This window comes from Acartia tonsa, chromosome 12, assembly GCF_053477335.1.
Source record: "Acartia tonsa isolate MP-2025a chromosome 12, ASM5347733v1, whole genome shotgun sequence".
In the NCBI taxonomy this organism is placed as follows: domain Eukaryota; kingdom Metazoa; phylum Arthropoda; class Copepoda; order Calanoida; family Acartiidae; genus Acartia; species Acartia tonsa.
Window position 1 is genome coordinate 25,434,408 of NC_137271.1, and position 18,644 is coordinate 25,453,051.

The 18,644-nt window shown below is 30.1% G+C and overlaps 3 protein-coding genes across 7 annotated transcripts; all 3 read left to right on the top strand.

Annotated features, from left to right (window-relative positions):
• Positions 1 to 453: 453 nt before the first annotated feature.
• Positions 454 to 1,977, top strand: LOC145333274 (uncharacterized; the record flags this gene model as incomplete). Its single annotated transcript, XM_080178406.1, has 2 exons — positions 454 to 761; positions 939 to 1,977. Coding segments are annotated over 2 exons (1,044 nt in total), but the record flags the coding sequence as incomplete, so codon positions are not given.
• LOC145334668 (uncharacterized) lies at positions 1,954 to 4,108 on the top strand. 2 transcript variants are annotated; one of them, XM_080180218.1, is made up of 6 exons: positions 1,954 to 2,059; positions 2,195 to 2,322; positions 2,658 to 2,871; positions 3,007 to 3,075; positions 3,413 to 3,480; positions 3,862 to 4,108. In XM_080180218.1, the coding sequence occupies exons 1-6, from the start codon at positions 2,022 to 2,024 to the stop codon at positions 4,065 to 4,067; spliced, it is 723 nt and encodes a 240-aa protein (XP_080036344.1). In that variant the 5' UTR covers positions 1,954 to 2,021; the 3' UTR covers positions 4,068 to 4,108. The 2 variants fall into 2 exon arrangements, with proteins under 2 accessions (XP_080036344.1, XP_080036345.1); XM_080180219.1 differs by lacking the exon at positions 3,862 to 4,108 and having other exon boundaries at positions 3,373 to 3,480.
• Positions 4,109 to 5,042: 934 nt separating this feature from the next.
• Positions 5,043 to 18,414, top strand: LOC145334665 (uncharacterized). Of its 4 annotated transcripts, XR_013884904.1 has the most exons (10): positions 5,043 to 5,097; positions 5,508 to 5,595; positions 6,671 to 6,777; positions 7,435 to 7,560; positions 7,982 to 8,177; positions 8,266 to 8,535; positions 14,844 to 15,473; positions 15,541 to 15,630; positions 15,817 to 15,935; positions 16,725 to 17,295. XR_013884904.1 is itself a non-coding variant. In XM_080180216.1 (8 exons), the coding sequence occupies exons 6-8, from the start codon at positions 17,314 to 17,316 to the stop codon at positions 18,397 to 18,399; spliced, it is 651 nt and encodes a 216-aa protein (XP_080036342.1). In that variant the 5' UTR covers positions 7,987 to 8,177; positions 8,266 to 8,535; positions 14,844 to 15,473; positions 15,541 to 15,630; positions 15,817 to 15,935; positions 16,725 to 17,313; the 3' UTR covers positions 18,400 to 18,414. The 4 variants fall into 4 exon arrangements, 2 of the variants coding, with proteins under 2 accessions (XP_080036342.1, XP_080036341.1); XR_013884905.1 differs by lacking the exons at positions 5,043 to 5,097; positions 5,508 to 5,595 and adding an exon at positions 5,822 to 5,917; XM_080180216.1 differs by lacking the exons at positions 5,043 to 5,097; positions 5,508 to 5,595; positions 6,671 to 6,777; positions 7,435 to 7,560 and adding exons at positions 17,798 to 18,034; positions 18,317 to 18,414 and having other exon boundaries at positions 7,987 to 8,177; positions 16,725 to 17,644.
• The last annotated feature ends 230 nt before the right edge of the window (positions 18,415 to 18,644 follow it).

The following is an 18,644-nucleotide window of genomic DNA, read 5'->3' on the forward strand; positions in this document are numbered from 1 at the left end:
AGATACAATCATTTCAGCTTATACCAATAACGAAATTAATTCTGAAAAAAAGTCACGAAACCTATACGTGTTTTTTAGCTGTCGTTGGGGGGCAACATATCGTAAAATTGAAGACCTCTCCATTTGCCCCCCAAATATTATTTTAGATTTATTTCCCTTGTTGGTTATACCTTATTCCTGCAATCATTTAACCCTTTCTACCAATAATGTTTTACTCTAATCTTGCTACCAACTTTATAGCTTACTTTGTATGTCTTTTTAACTGTTCCCTGTCCGAACTGCTATGAAAGAAACAGAAATTACTAGGCTGCTATATTGGATAGAATTTTAATATTTCTCGTAATGATTCACCTTGATAAAACAATGGGCTCTTCCCCCTGTTTGAATTTAATTTTTGGATGTCCTGGTTATCGACTTTTTTTAAAGGACACACAACAAACAAGTTACTTGTAACTTGATAGAATATTGGTAAAACATATTTTCATCAATTGTGAAGATCTTCAGACAGAAAACAACACTGCCATAACAGAACAAATTTCAAATAGTAAAGAAAATTCTATAATTGCTTATAATGTGACAATTAAAGATGAAGTTGATGATAAAACACTGACTACTGATCTTGTTGAAAATACAAATTGTATTGATGACGCTACAAGTGACACCAAAATTGTTGATACACTTGCCCTAGAAGTAGTTGAAGCAAAGATTGAAATTGAGGACTCAGAAGAATTGAAGCTGTTGGATATTAATGAAGAAACAAGGTTTGTATTCTTATATTTATAGTTTTTTTTACAACCAAGTAAGTAAACAACTCTCCATCGCTTGACCCTTTCTCTTAAAAGTTGTGCTTGGGCTTTGCTTTTAATTCTTAATTACTACAACATATGATCTATTTAGTTTTGATGTCAATGTAATTGACCATTACTCTTTTTTTTCAGTATAAAATGTCCCGTAACGAGCACCAAGTTAAAGAGCAAAAAACGTATTTTAAAAGATAAAGAAACTGATTGGAAATCAAATGATATTATAGATAGCAATATTGATTCAAAGAATAATATTTGTGATAAGAGAAATCATCAAAAAGTTAATAAGAAAAAATGTTGGAATTGCTTCAAAAAGATTTCTGAAGACGAATTTTCAAAACATAAAGAGATTTGTAAACCTAAGAAGGCTCAGTGCAGTGAATGTGGTAAACTATTAAGCAACAAAAAGAAATTAAATGACCACATGATTTTACACACACATACCGACAAACAATTTTCATGTGAAATATGTGAAAAGAAATATAGGACAGAAAAAGACTTGTTGAAGCACAAAAAGTCTTCCCATATTGATTTAAGAACTTGTGATATTTGTGGGGCTAGCATTAGGGGAGGGAAAGGGGCTTTAAAAGATCATATTAAGACCCATGAAGAAAATAGAGAAAGACCATATTCATGTGAAACATGTGGAAAAAGTTTCTATAAACCACAACTTTTAAAGACACATTTAGAAAGCCATAATGAAGAGAAAATATTTTCATGTCAGAGTTGTGGTAAAAGTTTTAGCAGAAAAGCTCTATTGAAACAACATGAAATGGTTCATGCTGATGCTCTGCCATTTTCATGTTCTGTTTGTAGTAAAACTTATAAATACAGGAGTACCTTGCAGAAACATATGAGAAGTCATAACTAGTATTTGATAAAATTTTGATACTTTATTTTTATATCTATTATTTTTGTGCCAAATAAGAAACTAAAGTATTTTCTTAGCTTAAATTTTTTCCTGTTTTAAATGTATTTTAATTAAATTTTATTTTTTAAACTTTCATAGCAACGTAATAAATTATCTAATAAAGAAACAACTTTTACATACAATGTACGCAATTGCTGTAAAAGATATAAAATTCCTTCTTCCCTTTAAGAGCACATAAAAGGAAAACATGAAAATTTACAACAATAAAATCGATGTAAAGCCTAGAATATATCTCTTTCAGAATGAAATCAAAATGATATATTCCATAATAAAGAAACAACATATAGATGAAGATGAATGACAATCTGATAATATTTAGTAATAGGTATAGAAAGTGTACTTTTGTCAACTTTTTTTTATTAAAAAGTTCCACATTTAATTGTGAATTATATTTTCTAATCCTTTAAAAAGAACTTTTCTTTTAATCAAATATCCATTCATTTAAGAAGTAAATTTTCAGTTTGTTTTCTGTTGTAACTAAAATTGAGGAGCTCTGTAGCCTAGCTAAAGTTCTGGATCTATCAAACAAAATAGAAGAAAATCTACTAGGAGCCAAAACATCTCTCATACAATGTAAAGTTCATTTAGGTCTTTATTTAGAGAGTTTATTGAATACAATTAAAATATTTCAATAACATATTCCAGTATGGCTTCGAAACCGACTAATATCCGCAGGATTAGAACCGGTTCTCAGCATTACTGAAAAATTATGTTTGACATCGTATTAAGGACAATTTTCCACAAATACTAAAATAAAAATCATAATATTAAAACTAGTTTTGTTAACAGCGATGTACCGAAGGCCCGGGAAAACAAAACTGGTATTGATTTTATGATTTTAAATTTTAATATCCGTTAGAAGCTGTCTATAATACGATGCGATAAATAACTAACATACTCTCATAAATTAAAGAATATTCAAGAACTGATATTACAACAAGATTCCAAAGTACCTGAAATAACTCAAAATGAAACACATATTAACTATAAACACCATGATCCAAATATATCAATCTTCAAAGAAAATAACAATATTAAAAACCTTGAACATCCTACTACTGATAATAATTTCGAAAATATAAAAGATGAATTTAAAAATGAAACTAAAGAAGGAATTAGTATTGATATTGAATCGAGGTACTAAATTTTATTTTATTTTTTTATTTAATTACCTTCTGTAACAAATACAAATTACATTAGATGTCTTTTTTGGTATTTCCTGAGTTAATCAATGCTCAACCGGTACTTTGGTAAAATACACCCTATTTTTAGTATTGATATTGAAGCCAAGATAGAGATAGACGAAATTGAAGAACTATCTGAAACTGAAGGAGATTTCAGGTGCAACTTTTAGAATTTTTTTTAGCTTGAAAAAAAATATTTATTGTATGATATAGTTATTCTATTCATTTCATTTTTGTAATAATGGTTTCTAAAACATTAAGGTACTATATATATAAGCAAAGCATATCTATATAATCAAGTCTTAAAAATGTAAGCATGTCCTGAAACAGAATCCTTTCTTTAAGTAATTTTGCAACAATTTAATATCAATCTTTGTTTAGACTCATAAAAGGGTATTTTGCTTATTAAGTTCTGACACTCTAAAATTGTAAATGATTGTTTGTTTGATTTTAGAGCTTCGGTTTTATAGATGTTGTCATCCTTGTTTATTTAGAAAAGAGAGCGATACAAACTTAAAGCAAAATTTAAAACAAGAATCAAAAGATTTTAACTTAAGAAATGGTAAATAGTTTATTCTTTTCCTCTGTCAATCTGTATGCAATGTATGTCTTTTAATAGCGAAGCTACTCTATAATTAACTTTGCCTATCCGTCCGTCAGTTATTCCGTAGCCATAAATAGAAAATGTGAGCTTCTCGGCTACTATTAAAGACAGACAGGTGAAATTTCTAGTTTAGATTCATATGACATTTGCACATTTATTCTATACATTGTTTTTTTTTCAATCTGTCAGTCATTCATGCTTCAAAAGAAATAAAACTTTTTTTTATATATTATCTTTGTCTGTTTGTCCATTCCATGATTTTGTTTGCTTTGCTTTGTTGTCATCCTTGTTTTTCTTTAGTCCTATTTCTATAAAAGAACTTGTTTTTAACTTGTTTAGAATCAGAAGATATTGAAGAAGATGTGAAATTATTTTTAAAAGAAAATACTCTTGAAAATGGTGAATCAAGTTTTATCTGTATAATCTGTGGCAAAAGAAAAACAAATAAAAATCAGATTGTAAATCATGTTAATTTTCATAAAAGGAAAGAAATCAATGTGTTTCCTTTTCTTTCCTTTAGAAATCTATGTTGTTTGTATTTCTAGACCAATTTTTATTTCTACTTTTTTATTAAATGTTGTTCTGGGCTTTGACCTTGCAAAGCTCCTCTAATCTCAAATTAATTTGACCTATTATAAGCATCATAATTTCTTCTTACAAAGGTTGTGTTTGTGGTCCAGATTAATATGAGGGAAACTCCCAAAATCTCGTTCCAGTTAAGATGGATTTGGCAGTGATAGTATTATTTCTATCATAATCTTAAAAATCTTATTTTAAGATTTATTGGATAGGGATGGAGGGAGGAAATGTACACCCATTATTTCTGTTTAGCTTAATTTCCTTCATACCCCGACCGCCCACCCACAATGTTACTTTATTTTATTTATTCTGCTTTAAAATGGGATATCCTATCTATAATACAAAGTAGAACGATGTCTGTCTGTCCGTCTGTCTGTCTGTCCGTCTGTCTGTCTGTCCCTTAAGATCTCGGTAACCACTGAACCGATCGGATTCTACTCTTCAGGGTATATACCTATTGGTCCTGTGGTGGTTTTAAGCTATTTTCTTGGGGGGTGGGACACCCCCAACCCCCCAAAAACAAAAAAATCCCCCCCCCATTTTTTTTTTTTTTTTTTTTTTTTTTTGCTGAAGATTTCCTTGGTCCTTTAACGAATTTCGCCTTAATTTTTTTTATCACCTCTTGGGGCAAAGCCCCTAGAGGCTAGGGGCGAAGCCGCTAGTTATAAATATAAAATAGTAAGCTTCTTCTTTGTCTGTAGCGAAAGATCTTGCTAAGCTCTGAACCGATAAGGGTTCTCCTTTACAATTAGGCTTTTTATAGGTCATAAGATGGTTTTAGGCTATATTTCTGCCTTTTCATACCCCTTTAAATATAGAGCTCCTAGATGCTAGGGGCGCAGCCGCTAGCTTCCTATAAAGCCAAAGCAACCCAAGTAATTTAGTTTAACATTGATTTAATTCTTGTAACAGAAAATCTAACTGTAACTTTTGTGATGAAGCAGTTAGAAATTTTGAAATGAAGAAACATAAAGAAGAAAAACATAAATCCACCAAAGGAATGTCTCTATATAATAATTACGAGCGGCTATGTTCCTCGATGCCTCAAGGGGATTCAGCACCCACTTTTTTTAAGGGGCTATATCTCTTGGAAGAGTTATGGTACCCTCCCCCAAAATAGTTATAAACATTCCTAGAACCTAATAGAAGCTACCTTGTAGTAAAGGTGAACCATATCGGTTCAGTGGTTAGCGAGATCCTTACAGGAATAGGTAGATTTTAGACAATTTTCTGCAAATCATAAGTTATACCATTAAATCCTAGCTATACAAAAATATAATTTTAGGACGTAATTACAAATCATCTTTACTTTTCTATCCATTACTAAAGAAAAAATTCTTTTATTGCTTGATTCATACAACATTTCTTTAGTTTCAACAAACATTTTGACATTAAAATTGATACCTAGTTTTAAAGCAACAATGTCGGCATTGTTACAAAAGTTTTCCTTCGGAAGTATTTTCTCATCATTTTGAATCCTGTCGACCAATAAAGGTAGAGTTTTGTTTATTACCAGCGGCTACGCCTCCTAGATGCCTAGAGTCACTTGAGGGGGTAGGGGTTTATTAGACTCCTCCCCCTTTTTTTTTATTTTAGTTGTTAAAGTAAAAAAAATATTGTTTTTGGAGGTGGTTCATTTTTATTGGGGCGATTTCTCTTTAGATTGGGGGATATCCTCCCCCTATATTGTTATAAACCTCTCCAGGTCCAAAGAAAAGCTACATTACAAAGGAGAACCATATCGGCTCAGTGGTAAGCGAGATCCTTCGGTACAAACAGAAACAAACACACAGAGATCCTGTTACTTTTTTATAAGGTTTTTATTATTTTTTTATCGGTAGTAACAAAAGCGGATCATGGAAAGAGAACGAAGTAGCGGGTTTTTGTCGTTTTTTCACAGTAGCTCTTCTTTTATTTCTAGCCCCTGCGGTACAAATTTCCCAACCCTGCGGGGCAATCATTAACATTTATCTAACCTAAAATAACCTATCTAAAGCTACTGTGAAAATACGACCATTCTTTTTCTTCGTTTCTTCCATGATTTTTTATAGTCTTTTTATTAAAAGCGAAGCTTTTCTATAATTATGGTCGGTCCATCCGTTCGTAACGGTTAGCTCTTTAGGTTAATTTAGGCATATTAGAGTTGTCCTATCGATTTCAAACTTTGCCTGGTGATTTTTGTAGTAGTCAATCACAAATAAGAATGCGTAGCAACTCTATAATCGTTACCAGAATGTCCGTACGTCCATTTTAAACATGTTGATTTTTTAACTATTTTTAACAGCAAATTTTAAAATGATAGAGTTATTCGATTGATCTGATTTGGAATACTGATTCTTAGGACAACAAAGTACTATGTTATAAACGAAGCATCTCTATAACCAAGTCCTAAAAATGTAAGCATGTCCATAAACACTATCCTGCAGTTTTTCAACAAATTTACTCAAAATTTTATTTTTTAATTTTATATTCTGATTATTCAGTTATGACACTCTACAAGTGTTAATGTGCGTTTGTCCTCTGTTTAAGAGCTTCGCTTTTATGGATGTTGTCATCCTTGTTTGATTAGGTTCAGTGTGAGGTGTGTGGCAAAGTATGCAACGGCAGAAAGAATCACTCTGACCACATGAGAATACATATGAGACCATATATCTACACTTGTCAAATTTGCAACAGGCAAAATATAACCACAATTTTTTATATATTTTTTTACTAGAATAAATAGTGGCTTGGCCAAGTCACATAACAAAATTTAATTGAGAAATTGAATAGTATAATATTAATCGAACCTATGTGAAGCTTTCCTAAAAGGAAGAGCTCTATTGGTTCGGTCGTTCGTTATCGATATCTTAACGGACAGACAATAACAACTTTATATAATAGAATTAACTACCAAGGGAGAAGCTTTCTTTATCAAATGATAGGAATCTTGAGAACAAATGGTAATTGGTCGAGGCTTAATCATTAATGATATCATTAACGTCAACTAAGTGTATTATTATAAGGAGACTTAACCAGAAAGTTAGGGGACATTGGGCTGTTTATTACACTAGTCCCCAAAGTTTTAAAATAACTTTTTTTATTCTTTGGCTTAACTTTAGTTGAATTTTGATTGGTTTGTTCATTTAGTTGAGTGTCTAAACGTTTTATCCACAAATTGTAATCTACAGAGTAATTTTGTGAATCATCACTGGGGATGTACATCAATTTATCGGCAATTGTCTTATCCCTTTCGATCCATGGACTTAAACTGTATCATGGCGTAGTGAGCTAGCCAACTTTGATATGCTCAAAGTATGAATGATTCTAAAATTGTTGTTTCCTATTTGACAGAAAGTACAGAACGGAAGGAGAACTGGAACGACATAATAAGTGTTCACATCTTGATATCCGCACGTGTTATATTTGTGGAGCATCTATTAAAGGAGAGAATACACTGAAACAACACATGCTGACACATAGGAATATATTTTTTCATGTTCAATATTTGATTCCTGCTCTTAAATTGTTTTCAAAATCAAGGATGAACTCCATAAAAATAAAGCTCTGAAACGGTAACACATTTAGAGTGTCAGAACTAAATATTCAGATAAGAAAATAATGTCAAAAAGGTTAAAAATCAATATGTTTTAAATGGACGTACGGACTTTCTGGTAACAATTTTAGAGTTGCTACGCTTTCTAAATCGTACCTAACTGTTATAGAAATCAACATGTAAAGTTTGAAATTGATAGGACAATTCTAACATGTCTAGATTAACAGAAAGAGCTAACTGTTTCATGAAAATTGCTAACCGTTACCGACGGACGGACCTTAATTATAGAAAAGCGTCATTTGTGAAAATATAATTCTTACAAAATAAAAATATAAATTGCTATCCTAGTGAAGATAGAGAAAGAGCATATTCATGTGAGCAATGTGGTAAAAGCTTCTTCGTTGCTTCATCTTTGAAAAAGCACAAAAAGACACATTCTGATGAGCGACCATTTTCCTGTAATATTTGTAGCAAAAGTTTTAAGCATAAAGAAATTTTGGGTAACCAAATTAGAAAGCATAATAAAGATGATTTCTTTAAGGTTAGATTTTTACTTTAATCTTTTATTTTTTTAATAAAATAAATATTAAACCAATAACATTTCTAAATAAAAATTATTTTTATTTTAGTGCGAAGATTGTGGAAAATTATTTAGCTTTAAGAGTGCTCTGCAGAAACATATAAGAAGAATTCATAAAGCTGTTAAGAAATACTCAGAAATCAATCAATAACACTCTACATTATTAAATAACTATTTGTTTACTCCTTAAGTACAAATAATCCTTTAATTTTTACTATTTACAGATTGCTAGATATTATGTTAACTAAATCTTAGTCCTAAAATGGTCGAAGCAGAACATAAAAATTTTTATGCAAATCTGATTGCTGCGGAATCTCATGTAAGTTTATTTTTTCCTCCATGTCTTAGCATCTTAATTTTAATTGATTCAGGGGTCTATATTCTGCAAATTTGACCGGGTTGGGGGGGGGGGGGGGGGTAAAAAAAGTATGTGGGTGGACAAATGTAAAAATTAAGAGAAATGAAAGCATTTTGGATCATGGAAAGAAAACAAAGTCATTCCTAATTAGGACAGAAGTCACTGGAAATTGGTCTAAGGAAGGCTACTTATGTCCTTCATCTAACAAAATCTAACTTAAGGGAGGTGACTTATGTCCTTTGTCTGACAAATTCTTACATTAGGAAGGCTGCTTATGTCCTTCAAGTTGCAAAACTTAGCTTTTCTGTCCTTCACATAGCAAAACCTCACAAAACATAGCATTTCTGTCATTCACATAGCAAATTCTTGCAAAACATAGCAATTCTTGCAAAACATAGCATTTATGTCCTTCACATAGCAAATTCTTGCAAAACATAGCAAATTCTTGCAAAACATAGCAAATTCTTGCAAAACATAGCATTTATGTCCTTCACATAGCAAATTCTTGCAAAACATAGCAAATTCTTGCAAAACACAGCAAATTCTTGCAAAACATAGCAAATTCTTGCAAAACATAGCATTTATGTCCTTCACATAGCAAATTCTTGCAAAACATAGCAAATTCTTGCAAAACATAGCATTTATGTCCTTCACATAGCAAATTCTTGCAAAACATAGCAAATTCTTGCAAAACATAGCATTTCTGTCCTTCACATAGCAAATTCTTGCAAAACATAGCAAATTCTTGGAAAACTTAGCATTTCTGTCCTTAACATAGCATTTTGGTCCTTCACATAGCAAAATCTCACAAAACATAGGTTTTTCTGACCTTTTTCTACCAGGAGATCAGAACTAAATCAGAACACACATAACAAGAGTTTTTACATAATACATTAAGATTATCAATTATGCATTTAACTCTGCATAAATTATGATAATTCATTATTATTACCCCTCCCCCCCCCCCTATTTAAAATTTACCCCTGCATAAATTATGATAATTTATGCTGAGTTAAATGTACTGTTTGAACTTCTATCTAACAGGATATGAGAACTTAATCAGAACACACATAACAAAAGAGGCCAGCTATGGTGCCATGTAGGAAAAGTGGCATTGCATTCTAGGGCCTAAAAAGCGTCATAGCTGGCCCCTTTTCAGTCCATCATATGACATGGGAAGGAGGTTGAGGATAATTTTATGCAGTCTAAATTCCCAAGAATGCAATGCCACTTTTCCTACATGGCACCACCTCCCATGTCATATGATGGACACAAAAGAGGCCAGCTATGACGCCTTTTAGGAAAAGTGGCATAGCATAGTGGAATTTAGGCTGCATAAAATGCTCCTCAACCTCCTTCCCAAGTTATAGGATGGACTGAAAAGGGGCCAATTAAATAATTGTTAATCTGAATGTACTATGTAAACACTCTTGTTATGTGTGTTCTGATTAAGTTCTCATATCCTGTTAGATAGAAGTTCAAACAGTACATTTAACTCAGCATAAATTATCATAATTTATGCAGGGGTAAATTTTAAATTGGGGGGGGGGGGAGGGGTAATAATAATGAATTATCATAATTTATGCAGAGTTAAATGCTTAATTGATAATCTTAATGTTTTATGTAAAAACTCTTGTTATGTGTGTTCTGATTTAGTTCTGATCTCCTGGTAGAAAAAGGTCAGAAAAACCTATGTTTTGTGAGATTTTGCTATGTGAAGGACCAAAATGCTATGTTAAGGACAGAAATGCTAAGTTTTCCAAGAATTTGCTATGTTTTGCAAGTATTTGCTATGTGAAGGACAGAAATGCTATGTTTTGCAAGAATTTGCTATGTTTTGCAAGAATTTGCTATGTGAAGGACATAAATGCTATGTTTTGCAAGAATTTGCTATGTGAAGGACATAAATGCTATGTTTTGCAAGATTTTGCTATGTGAAGGACATAAATGCTATGTTTTGCAAGAATTTGCTATGTTTTGCAAGAATTTGCTATGTTTTGCAAGAATTTGCTATGTTTTGCAAGAATTTGCTATGTTTTGCAAGAATTTGCTATGTGAAGGACATAAATGCTATGTTTTGCAAGAATTTGCTATGTGAAGGACAGATAAACTATTTTATGCAAGATTTTGCTATGTGAAGGACCAAAAAGCTAGGTTTTGTGTGGTGAAGGGAGGCTACTTATGTCCTTCATCTTGCAAAATCTTTGTTAAGGGAGACAAGTTATGCCCTTCATCTAACAAATTCTCACATAAGGGAAGCTACTTATGTCCTTCCTAGGAAGGTGACTTCTGTCCTAATTAAGGAATGACTTTGTTTTCTTTCCATGATCCAGCATTTTTTTTTTCATTTTTCTCTCCTCTTTGGCGAAAAAAATTAAATGAATATGTGGAGTGGGGGATAATATGAATAAAATAAAGAACTTTAAAAATATTTTTCCATTTTATCCCTTCCTTGCTTTAAAAAAAACTAAAAATAAAAGAAATTTGAAGAAGGGAAAAAAAATGAATCTGGTGCAGAATATACACACGCTTTTCCTCAACAGTTTAGCGGATTTAAAACCGACACGCAACAAGCGGCCAATGGATCCTATAAATAGACACATTTGCTGAATCAAAACTAGTTTTACCTAAATTGTATCTGTTCCTTCTTCGCGATTAGAGAATTTCAAAGATTTTAACAAAAAATGTGTGATGATTTGACTTTAAAATGGACTTTGATGTAAAATATATATGCTGTATATTACCCTTAACACATGAAAGCAGTAGTTGTTTTAAAAACCTTTTTTTGTAGATTAATTATAACTTATAAAATTGTCGACGGGGGTAACTTCTGACTTTAATTAATTCTTGTTTTTCTTCAAATTACCTTGAAATTTTAAACTTAGAAAGTAAAAACAGTAATAAAAAATAAACATATCATTTAACTAAAAATACTGGCACAATTGATTTACAACATATACTTTTTTAAAAATTGAAGCTTTTCTACAATTGGGGTCGGTTAGTCTGTCCTTCCGTCAGTAACAGTTAGCTTTTTAGGTGGAACAATTACCTTTTCATTAACTTGGACATGTTAGAATTTTCCAATCGATTTCAAACTTTGCAAGGTTATTCCTGTACTAATTAGATACGGTTTAGAAAGCGTATCAATTCTATAATCATTACCAGAATGTCCATACGCCCATTTTTAATATGTTGATTTTAACTTTTTTTAACAACAAATTTTTATGTGTAAAAATTATCTAATTGATCTGATTTTTGGAATACTGATTCCTAGGACAACAAAGTTCAATGTTTAAAGCAAAGCATCTTTATAATCAAGTCCTAAAATGTATTTATGTCCTTTAACATTATCCTGTATTTAAACAGTTTTTTTAATTACAAACAATTAAACAAATTTACTTACACATTTGTTCCGACTTTTATAACTTTATATTCTAATTATTCACTTCTTAAACTGCACAATGATAATGTCAGTTTGTCCTACGGTTTCATAGCTTCGCTTTTATAGATGTTGTCATCCTTGTTTATATAGAAACAATTAGCATTGACACTCGAATTTTGTATGTAAAAAAGACACGATAGTATTAAGTTATCAACCACATAAACAATAGATTGTTGAAGACATTAGGCCTTTAATTGATTATATCAAAGGACTGTTATTAATAAGTATACCTAGTCAAATTAGTTAACAACTTAATAGTTCATTATACATTAAATAACAAGGATGACAATTTCCATAAAAGTTAATCTTTGAAAGGGTAGGACAAAAAAACATTAACAATTGTAGAGTGTCATAACTGAATAAGCAAATATACATATATGTATATGTATAAGTCTAAAAAAAATGTAAGTAAATTTGTTGCAAAATATAGGATACTGTTTAAGGACATTCCTACATTTTTTATATGCTTTGTTTATAACATTCTACCTTTTTGTAGTAGGAATATAAAAAATGTTTCAAGTCAACTTTTTGTAAATAAACAACGATTGTAGAATTGCTATGCTTTCTAAATCGTACCTTACTACTACTACAGAAATAACCAACCATGCCAAGTATAAAATCAATAGGACAATTATAAAATGCTTAAATTAACGATAAGATCTATCCTTTATGGACAGACAGACGAACAATAAATATAGAAAACCTTTACATGTAAAGGTTTTCTAATCTAACCTAAAGACTAACCTTTATTAGTTTGTTAACGTAAAATCCTGCATTATTAAAGATACTTGTTGTATGTATATGCTTCTATCCTTTATCCTTTATCTAGAAAGAGTCTTGTTTTAAAAAATATAATTATAGATCAACAAGGACCAAAATTTTTGACCTATTTAGATTATGATCACATTTTGAAAAAGGTTTTGCCATGTCTTAAATAAGATACAAAATTAATGTGTAATGCCGTGTATTATTCCATACAAAATTAAATAATAATTGTTTTCAATTGCTAAATAATCTTAAATACACAAGACAATAATTTGGTGTTTAATTAAGATATATAATTAGCTCAATATAAAAAATAGCGATTGTGCCTATCGATTTCAAACTTTGCATGGTCATTCCTGTAGTAGTTTGGTACGATTATAAAGCGTAGCAACTCTATAATCATTACCAGAATGTCCGTACGTTCATTTAAAACATGTTGATAACTTAACAACTTTTTAAAAGCGAAGCTTTTCTATAAATAGGGTCGGTCCGTCCATACGTCTGTACGTCCGTCCGTCCGTAACGGATAGCTTTTTTCATTAATTTAGGCATGTTAGAATTGTCCTATCGATTTCAAATTTTGCATGGTGATTCCTTTAGTAGTTTGGTACGATTTAGAAAGCGTAGCAACTCTATAATCATTATCAAAATGTCCTTACGTCCATTTTAAACATGTTGATTTTTTTTACTTTTTTAACAAATTTTTATGTGAACTAATCATCTGATTGATCTGATTTTTGGTATATTAATTCCTGGGACAACAAAGTATATTGTAATAAGCGAAGCAACTCTATAATTAAGTCCTAAAAATGTAAGTATGTCCATAAACGTTATCCTGAATCAAGCAGTTTTTTAACAAATTTACTCACAATTTTGCTTTGACCCTTATGAATTTATATTATGATTATTCAGTTCTGACACTATTCAAGTGTTAATGTCCGTTTGTCCTACCGTTTCAGTGCTTCACTTTTATGGATGTTGTCATCCTTGTTTAACAACAAATTTTTATGTGATCTAATTCTCCGTTTGATCTGATTTTTGGTATATAGATTCCTGGGACAACAAAGTACAATATTATAAGCGATGCAACTCTATAATCAAGTCCTACAAATGTAAGTATGTCCATAAACATTATCCTGTATCAAGCAGTTTTTTAAAACAAATTTACTTACAATTTTGCTTCGACTCTTGTACTTTTTAAGTACAATATTATAAGCGATGCACCTCTATAATCAAGTCCTACAAATGTAAGTATGTCCGTAAACATTATCCTGTATCAAGCAGTTTTTTAAAACAAATTTACTTACAATTTTGCTTCGACTCTTGTACTTTTATATTCTGATTATTGAGATCTGACACTATACAAGTGTTTATGTCCGTTGTCCTACGGTTTCGTTGCTTCGCTTTTATGGATGTTGTCATCCTTGTTCATTATATCAATTATTTTATCCATATAAAATTCAAAATGGTTTAGAACAAAAATATTTACTTTTGTGTAATAAACGGCAAAGTATCAAAACAATCAGAATTAATATATCAAAAGTACTCTTGATATGACTTTTTATATCACTCATAATGCATAAAATAACCATTGTTATAAATCCTAAATATGCAGTGTTGAATTGTCTAAAGAAATATTGTTTTTAAACCTCAACAAAAATGACAAACTTATATTAATAAGCCATGAACATTAAAGTTAAATGCTATTTTAAAGTCAAATCATCGCACATTTTTGGTTAAAATCTTTGAAATTCTATTATCCTGAAGAAGGAACAGATACAATTTAGGTAAAACCAGTTTTGATTCAGCAAATATGTCTATTTATAGGATCCATTGACCGCTTGTTGCGTGTTGGTTTTAAATCCGCTAAACTGTTGAGGAAAAGTGTGTACACCCCTGATTTTTTTACTGTCTGTCTAAAACCAACATATTGATAATGGTCATTTTGATAGGAAAAACAACAACTCTATCTTATATTCATATAAAAGTACATGGGTAAAGTAATACCACCCTTACTTTAGGCTAAGCCGCTTCATTATACTTCATTTTTTCATTATTTCAGATTGAAAGCTTGATTGAAAGTTTTTCTAACTTACTCAAAATCAGTCCAAACATTCTACCCAACCTAAACAAAATAAAAGAATTGCTAGATGAATGCAGAAATGATATTAAATTAAATGTAGTAGATTTTCAAAGTTCATTAATACAAATTGAGACAAAAATCTTCTATGATCCATCAAAAATCGCACAAACACTCAATTTTGATAAAGGTTTTTCCATTGACTACAAAACCAATAATTATAATGTAAATACTAAGGTAAAGCATTATAATTATGTTAATATAGATAACCCAGCAGAATCTAAAAATGATTGTTCCAATGAAGAAAATCATGATTTGAATGAAAATTCTAGTTATAAAAATCTATCGTATGAAAAATGTAAGGTAAAATTTGAAGAAATAAAAGTTGAATGCACTGAAAATTTTGCTAATATAGAGACAACACATAAATATAATAAAATTAATGATAAGTTACTTGCTACAGAAGATTTAACAAGTGAAAAACAAGAAAATAAACAATTTTCATGTGATATATGTAATAAAGTGTTTTTAAATAGATCAACACTATCAAACCACCTAAAGAAAGAAAGATGCCAAACCAAACTTATTGCTGCAAAAGACAAGAATTTTAAGGTTAGTTTTAAGTTTTTAAAATTGAGCTAAAAATTTTTGTTTTAAACAAAGTATTTTATTATTTTAGTGTGTAATTTGTTACTGTTTATTTCGAACTGATGATGCCCTGCAGAAACACAAATTAACTTTCGTACACGAAAAATCAACTTGTGATCAGGTTTTATGCCTTTTATAAATTTGACACATACTTCAAGATTTTAGAAATTTTAATTGGTTAAACTAATTACCTAATAAATTTCTTATCTTTATAAAATTAGAAATAATATAGCTACTTTAATAGACTTAACTAAAAACACTTACATTAAGATTTTATTTTGATCAATTATATTTAAAAACTTTTTAGTGTGGAAAATCCTTTTTACACAAGAAAAAGTATGAGCGGCACAAGAAATCTCACACAACAGAAAAACCTTTCTCATGTGATATATGTGGCGTTACTTTCAAGTGGAAGCATAGTGTCAGGTAAAATTTGACCCTATTTAGGAAGAAAGGGGACAATGGGCTGTTAATTACACTAGTCCCTAAAGTTTTTAATAGTCTTTTCATATTCGTTGGCTTAACAACTTTGGGAAATTTTAAAGAATTTTAATTGATTGATTCATTAAGTTAAATGTCAAACGTTTCAACCAATAATTTTTGTATGTTAAATCACCAAATAAGATTCATGCAAATAATCTATATTTTGTGCTAGTATTATTATAAAACCTAGAGCTACTTTTTTTAAATTTTCAAAAGCATCCTTTAACCCATTTAATTTATGTAAAAAAATAATTTTTTTATATATTTTAGTAAAAGATGTATAGTGAACAAGTACCTTTTAATAATTCATCAAAAAAAGGCTGAAATCCCTAAAAAAATACTTTTTTAACGGTAATGCTGTCTTTAACCCATTAAACTATGTCAGGGATAAATATTTCCTGATAATGTCTAACCTCATTAATCAGATAATTCATCCTACTGTCTTAAAGCCCTTGTAAGGTAGCTTTACAACTATCTACTCATTTTAGTCTTTAGTAGAAAAAAAGTATAAGAAAAAGATGTGAAAAAAAACTGTTCTAATTCTGAGCTTTAAGATTCTATCATTTTGTATTATTTTAAAGTACAAGACTTTAAGTAATTGGGAAAAAAAAAATTTTTTTGGGGGGGGGGTATGCTCAGGAATGAAACAATTTATTCAGACTTGCTTTGCTTTTCATGGATGTGCCTCTGGTCATCTAAAATAAGAACATTTATAATTTTTTTAATTTTTAGGTTACACAAAACATCTGTACATGAAGATAAGACAATCTCTTGCGAAGTATGTGGAAAAGTATTGAAGAATGAGAGGTACCTGAAAGATCACATGATTGGACACTCGGCTGGGAAAAGATTCTCATGTGAATTGTGCGGGAAATCATTTCGTTGGCCCAATGGATTGCTGAAGCACAAAAAGTATCATTCTGACGAGATGCCATTTTCATGTAATATCTGTAATAAGTCATTTAAAGAGAAAGCAACATTACAAAACCATAAAATCATTCATAATAAGGATTTGTATTTTAAATGTGAACTCTGTTCAAGGACGTTTAGTTTTCAATCAGCTTTGAATAGACATTGTATAAGGGTTCATAAACTTGAAAAGGAAAGCTTAACAAAAAGTAAACTTAAAGAATTGTGACCCAAAAGTATGCATTTTCTGTTTATATTTAAAGGGATAATATTAATTCACTAAATACTATATTCAATTTTGATAAATCCTAAATAATGACAAGTTTTTATTCTTCTTTAAGATTGTCCCTGTTTTCTGTATTTTTTTTGTATGAAACGTAAAACTTATTTCAGATTAATATGAATCAATAAAATGAGAATGGACAAAACTAACATGTACAAGGAATGTCTGTTAATTGTCTTGGCTTTGGAAAGTCAAATCTATAAACTGAAAAATGATAAAAAATTTGATCTAGATAAAGAAGACAAACTAAACCTGAGTAAAGCAAGTAATGCATTAATAAACACAACCAAAAACTTAATTTATAAAACAAAACAAGTTAATAAAGAAATTATAAATTTAAATGATATTAGTGTAACTTTGTTGATAAATCAAAATAATTCTGTTATCTATGGAGAAACAAGTCATATTACACAAGAATACAAACAAATTTTATGCCAAAGTACAACTTCTTTTGATACAGGTATATTTTGAATACAGGGATGATTTGATTACATTTATATTCATCTCTTTGTTCTCAAATTAGGTTAGGTTAAGTGAATTGAATTTTGTGCTACTTTTTCATTTTATTGCCAGATTTTCTTTGCAATTCTAATGACATGAATTTATTTTTCAGATTTAAAAGATCCATTATCTGACAATAATCCTGGAGATTTTTCCCATACCAAAGACACTCTAGTCAGTTCTATAACTATAGTTGAGCCTAATCTTGACACATTAGAAGACAATGTGAAAGTAGAAGATGATGAACTAAAAGTTGAATATGTTGAGGATAATAACTTTGATGATGATATTGAACAAGATGATGAGTTTCTAGATGATCCTATTGTTGCTGAAGATGATTTAGTAAAAACAGGAAAGTAATAATGAAAATAATATCTTATCAATTACAAATCAAACATAATTAATGAAAAGGATTGGATAAACTACATCTTACAGATTATATAATTGGATGTCAAAATATGCCCATTAAGATCTAGTAAACTTCTAGGCTGGTCGTTCTATATTTATTTAGGAAGTAAGTTAAAGTATGAATTGAGGTTATACTGATTAAAGTAACCATACCGCGTACAAATATAGTATAACAAATAATTTTCTTGTGTAGGTAATTTCTTTTAATTAATTTATTATTTATCAGACAAGGATGAGGAGGTTTCAGAGAGCAAAGCGGATGTTCCAAACAACAGGAATGTTAGATATTACATGTCATTGACTTAAAAAACTAAGATCTTTATTTTAAATTTTATTATGTAAACATGTTAGAATTTTGAAATCCCTAGAACATAAATATATGATTATGTGTAGGTGACTGGAGGGCATCTAAAAAACATACAGAATTACAATTCAGTGTCATAAATGGTACCACTGCATCTACAGTTGGCTTTTAAATGTGTGTATTATACCAGGGTAATTAAGGGATAAGACATTGGCTGATAAATTGATGTACATCCCAAATGATGATA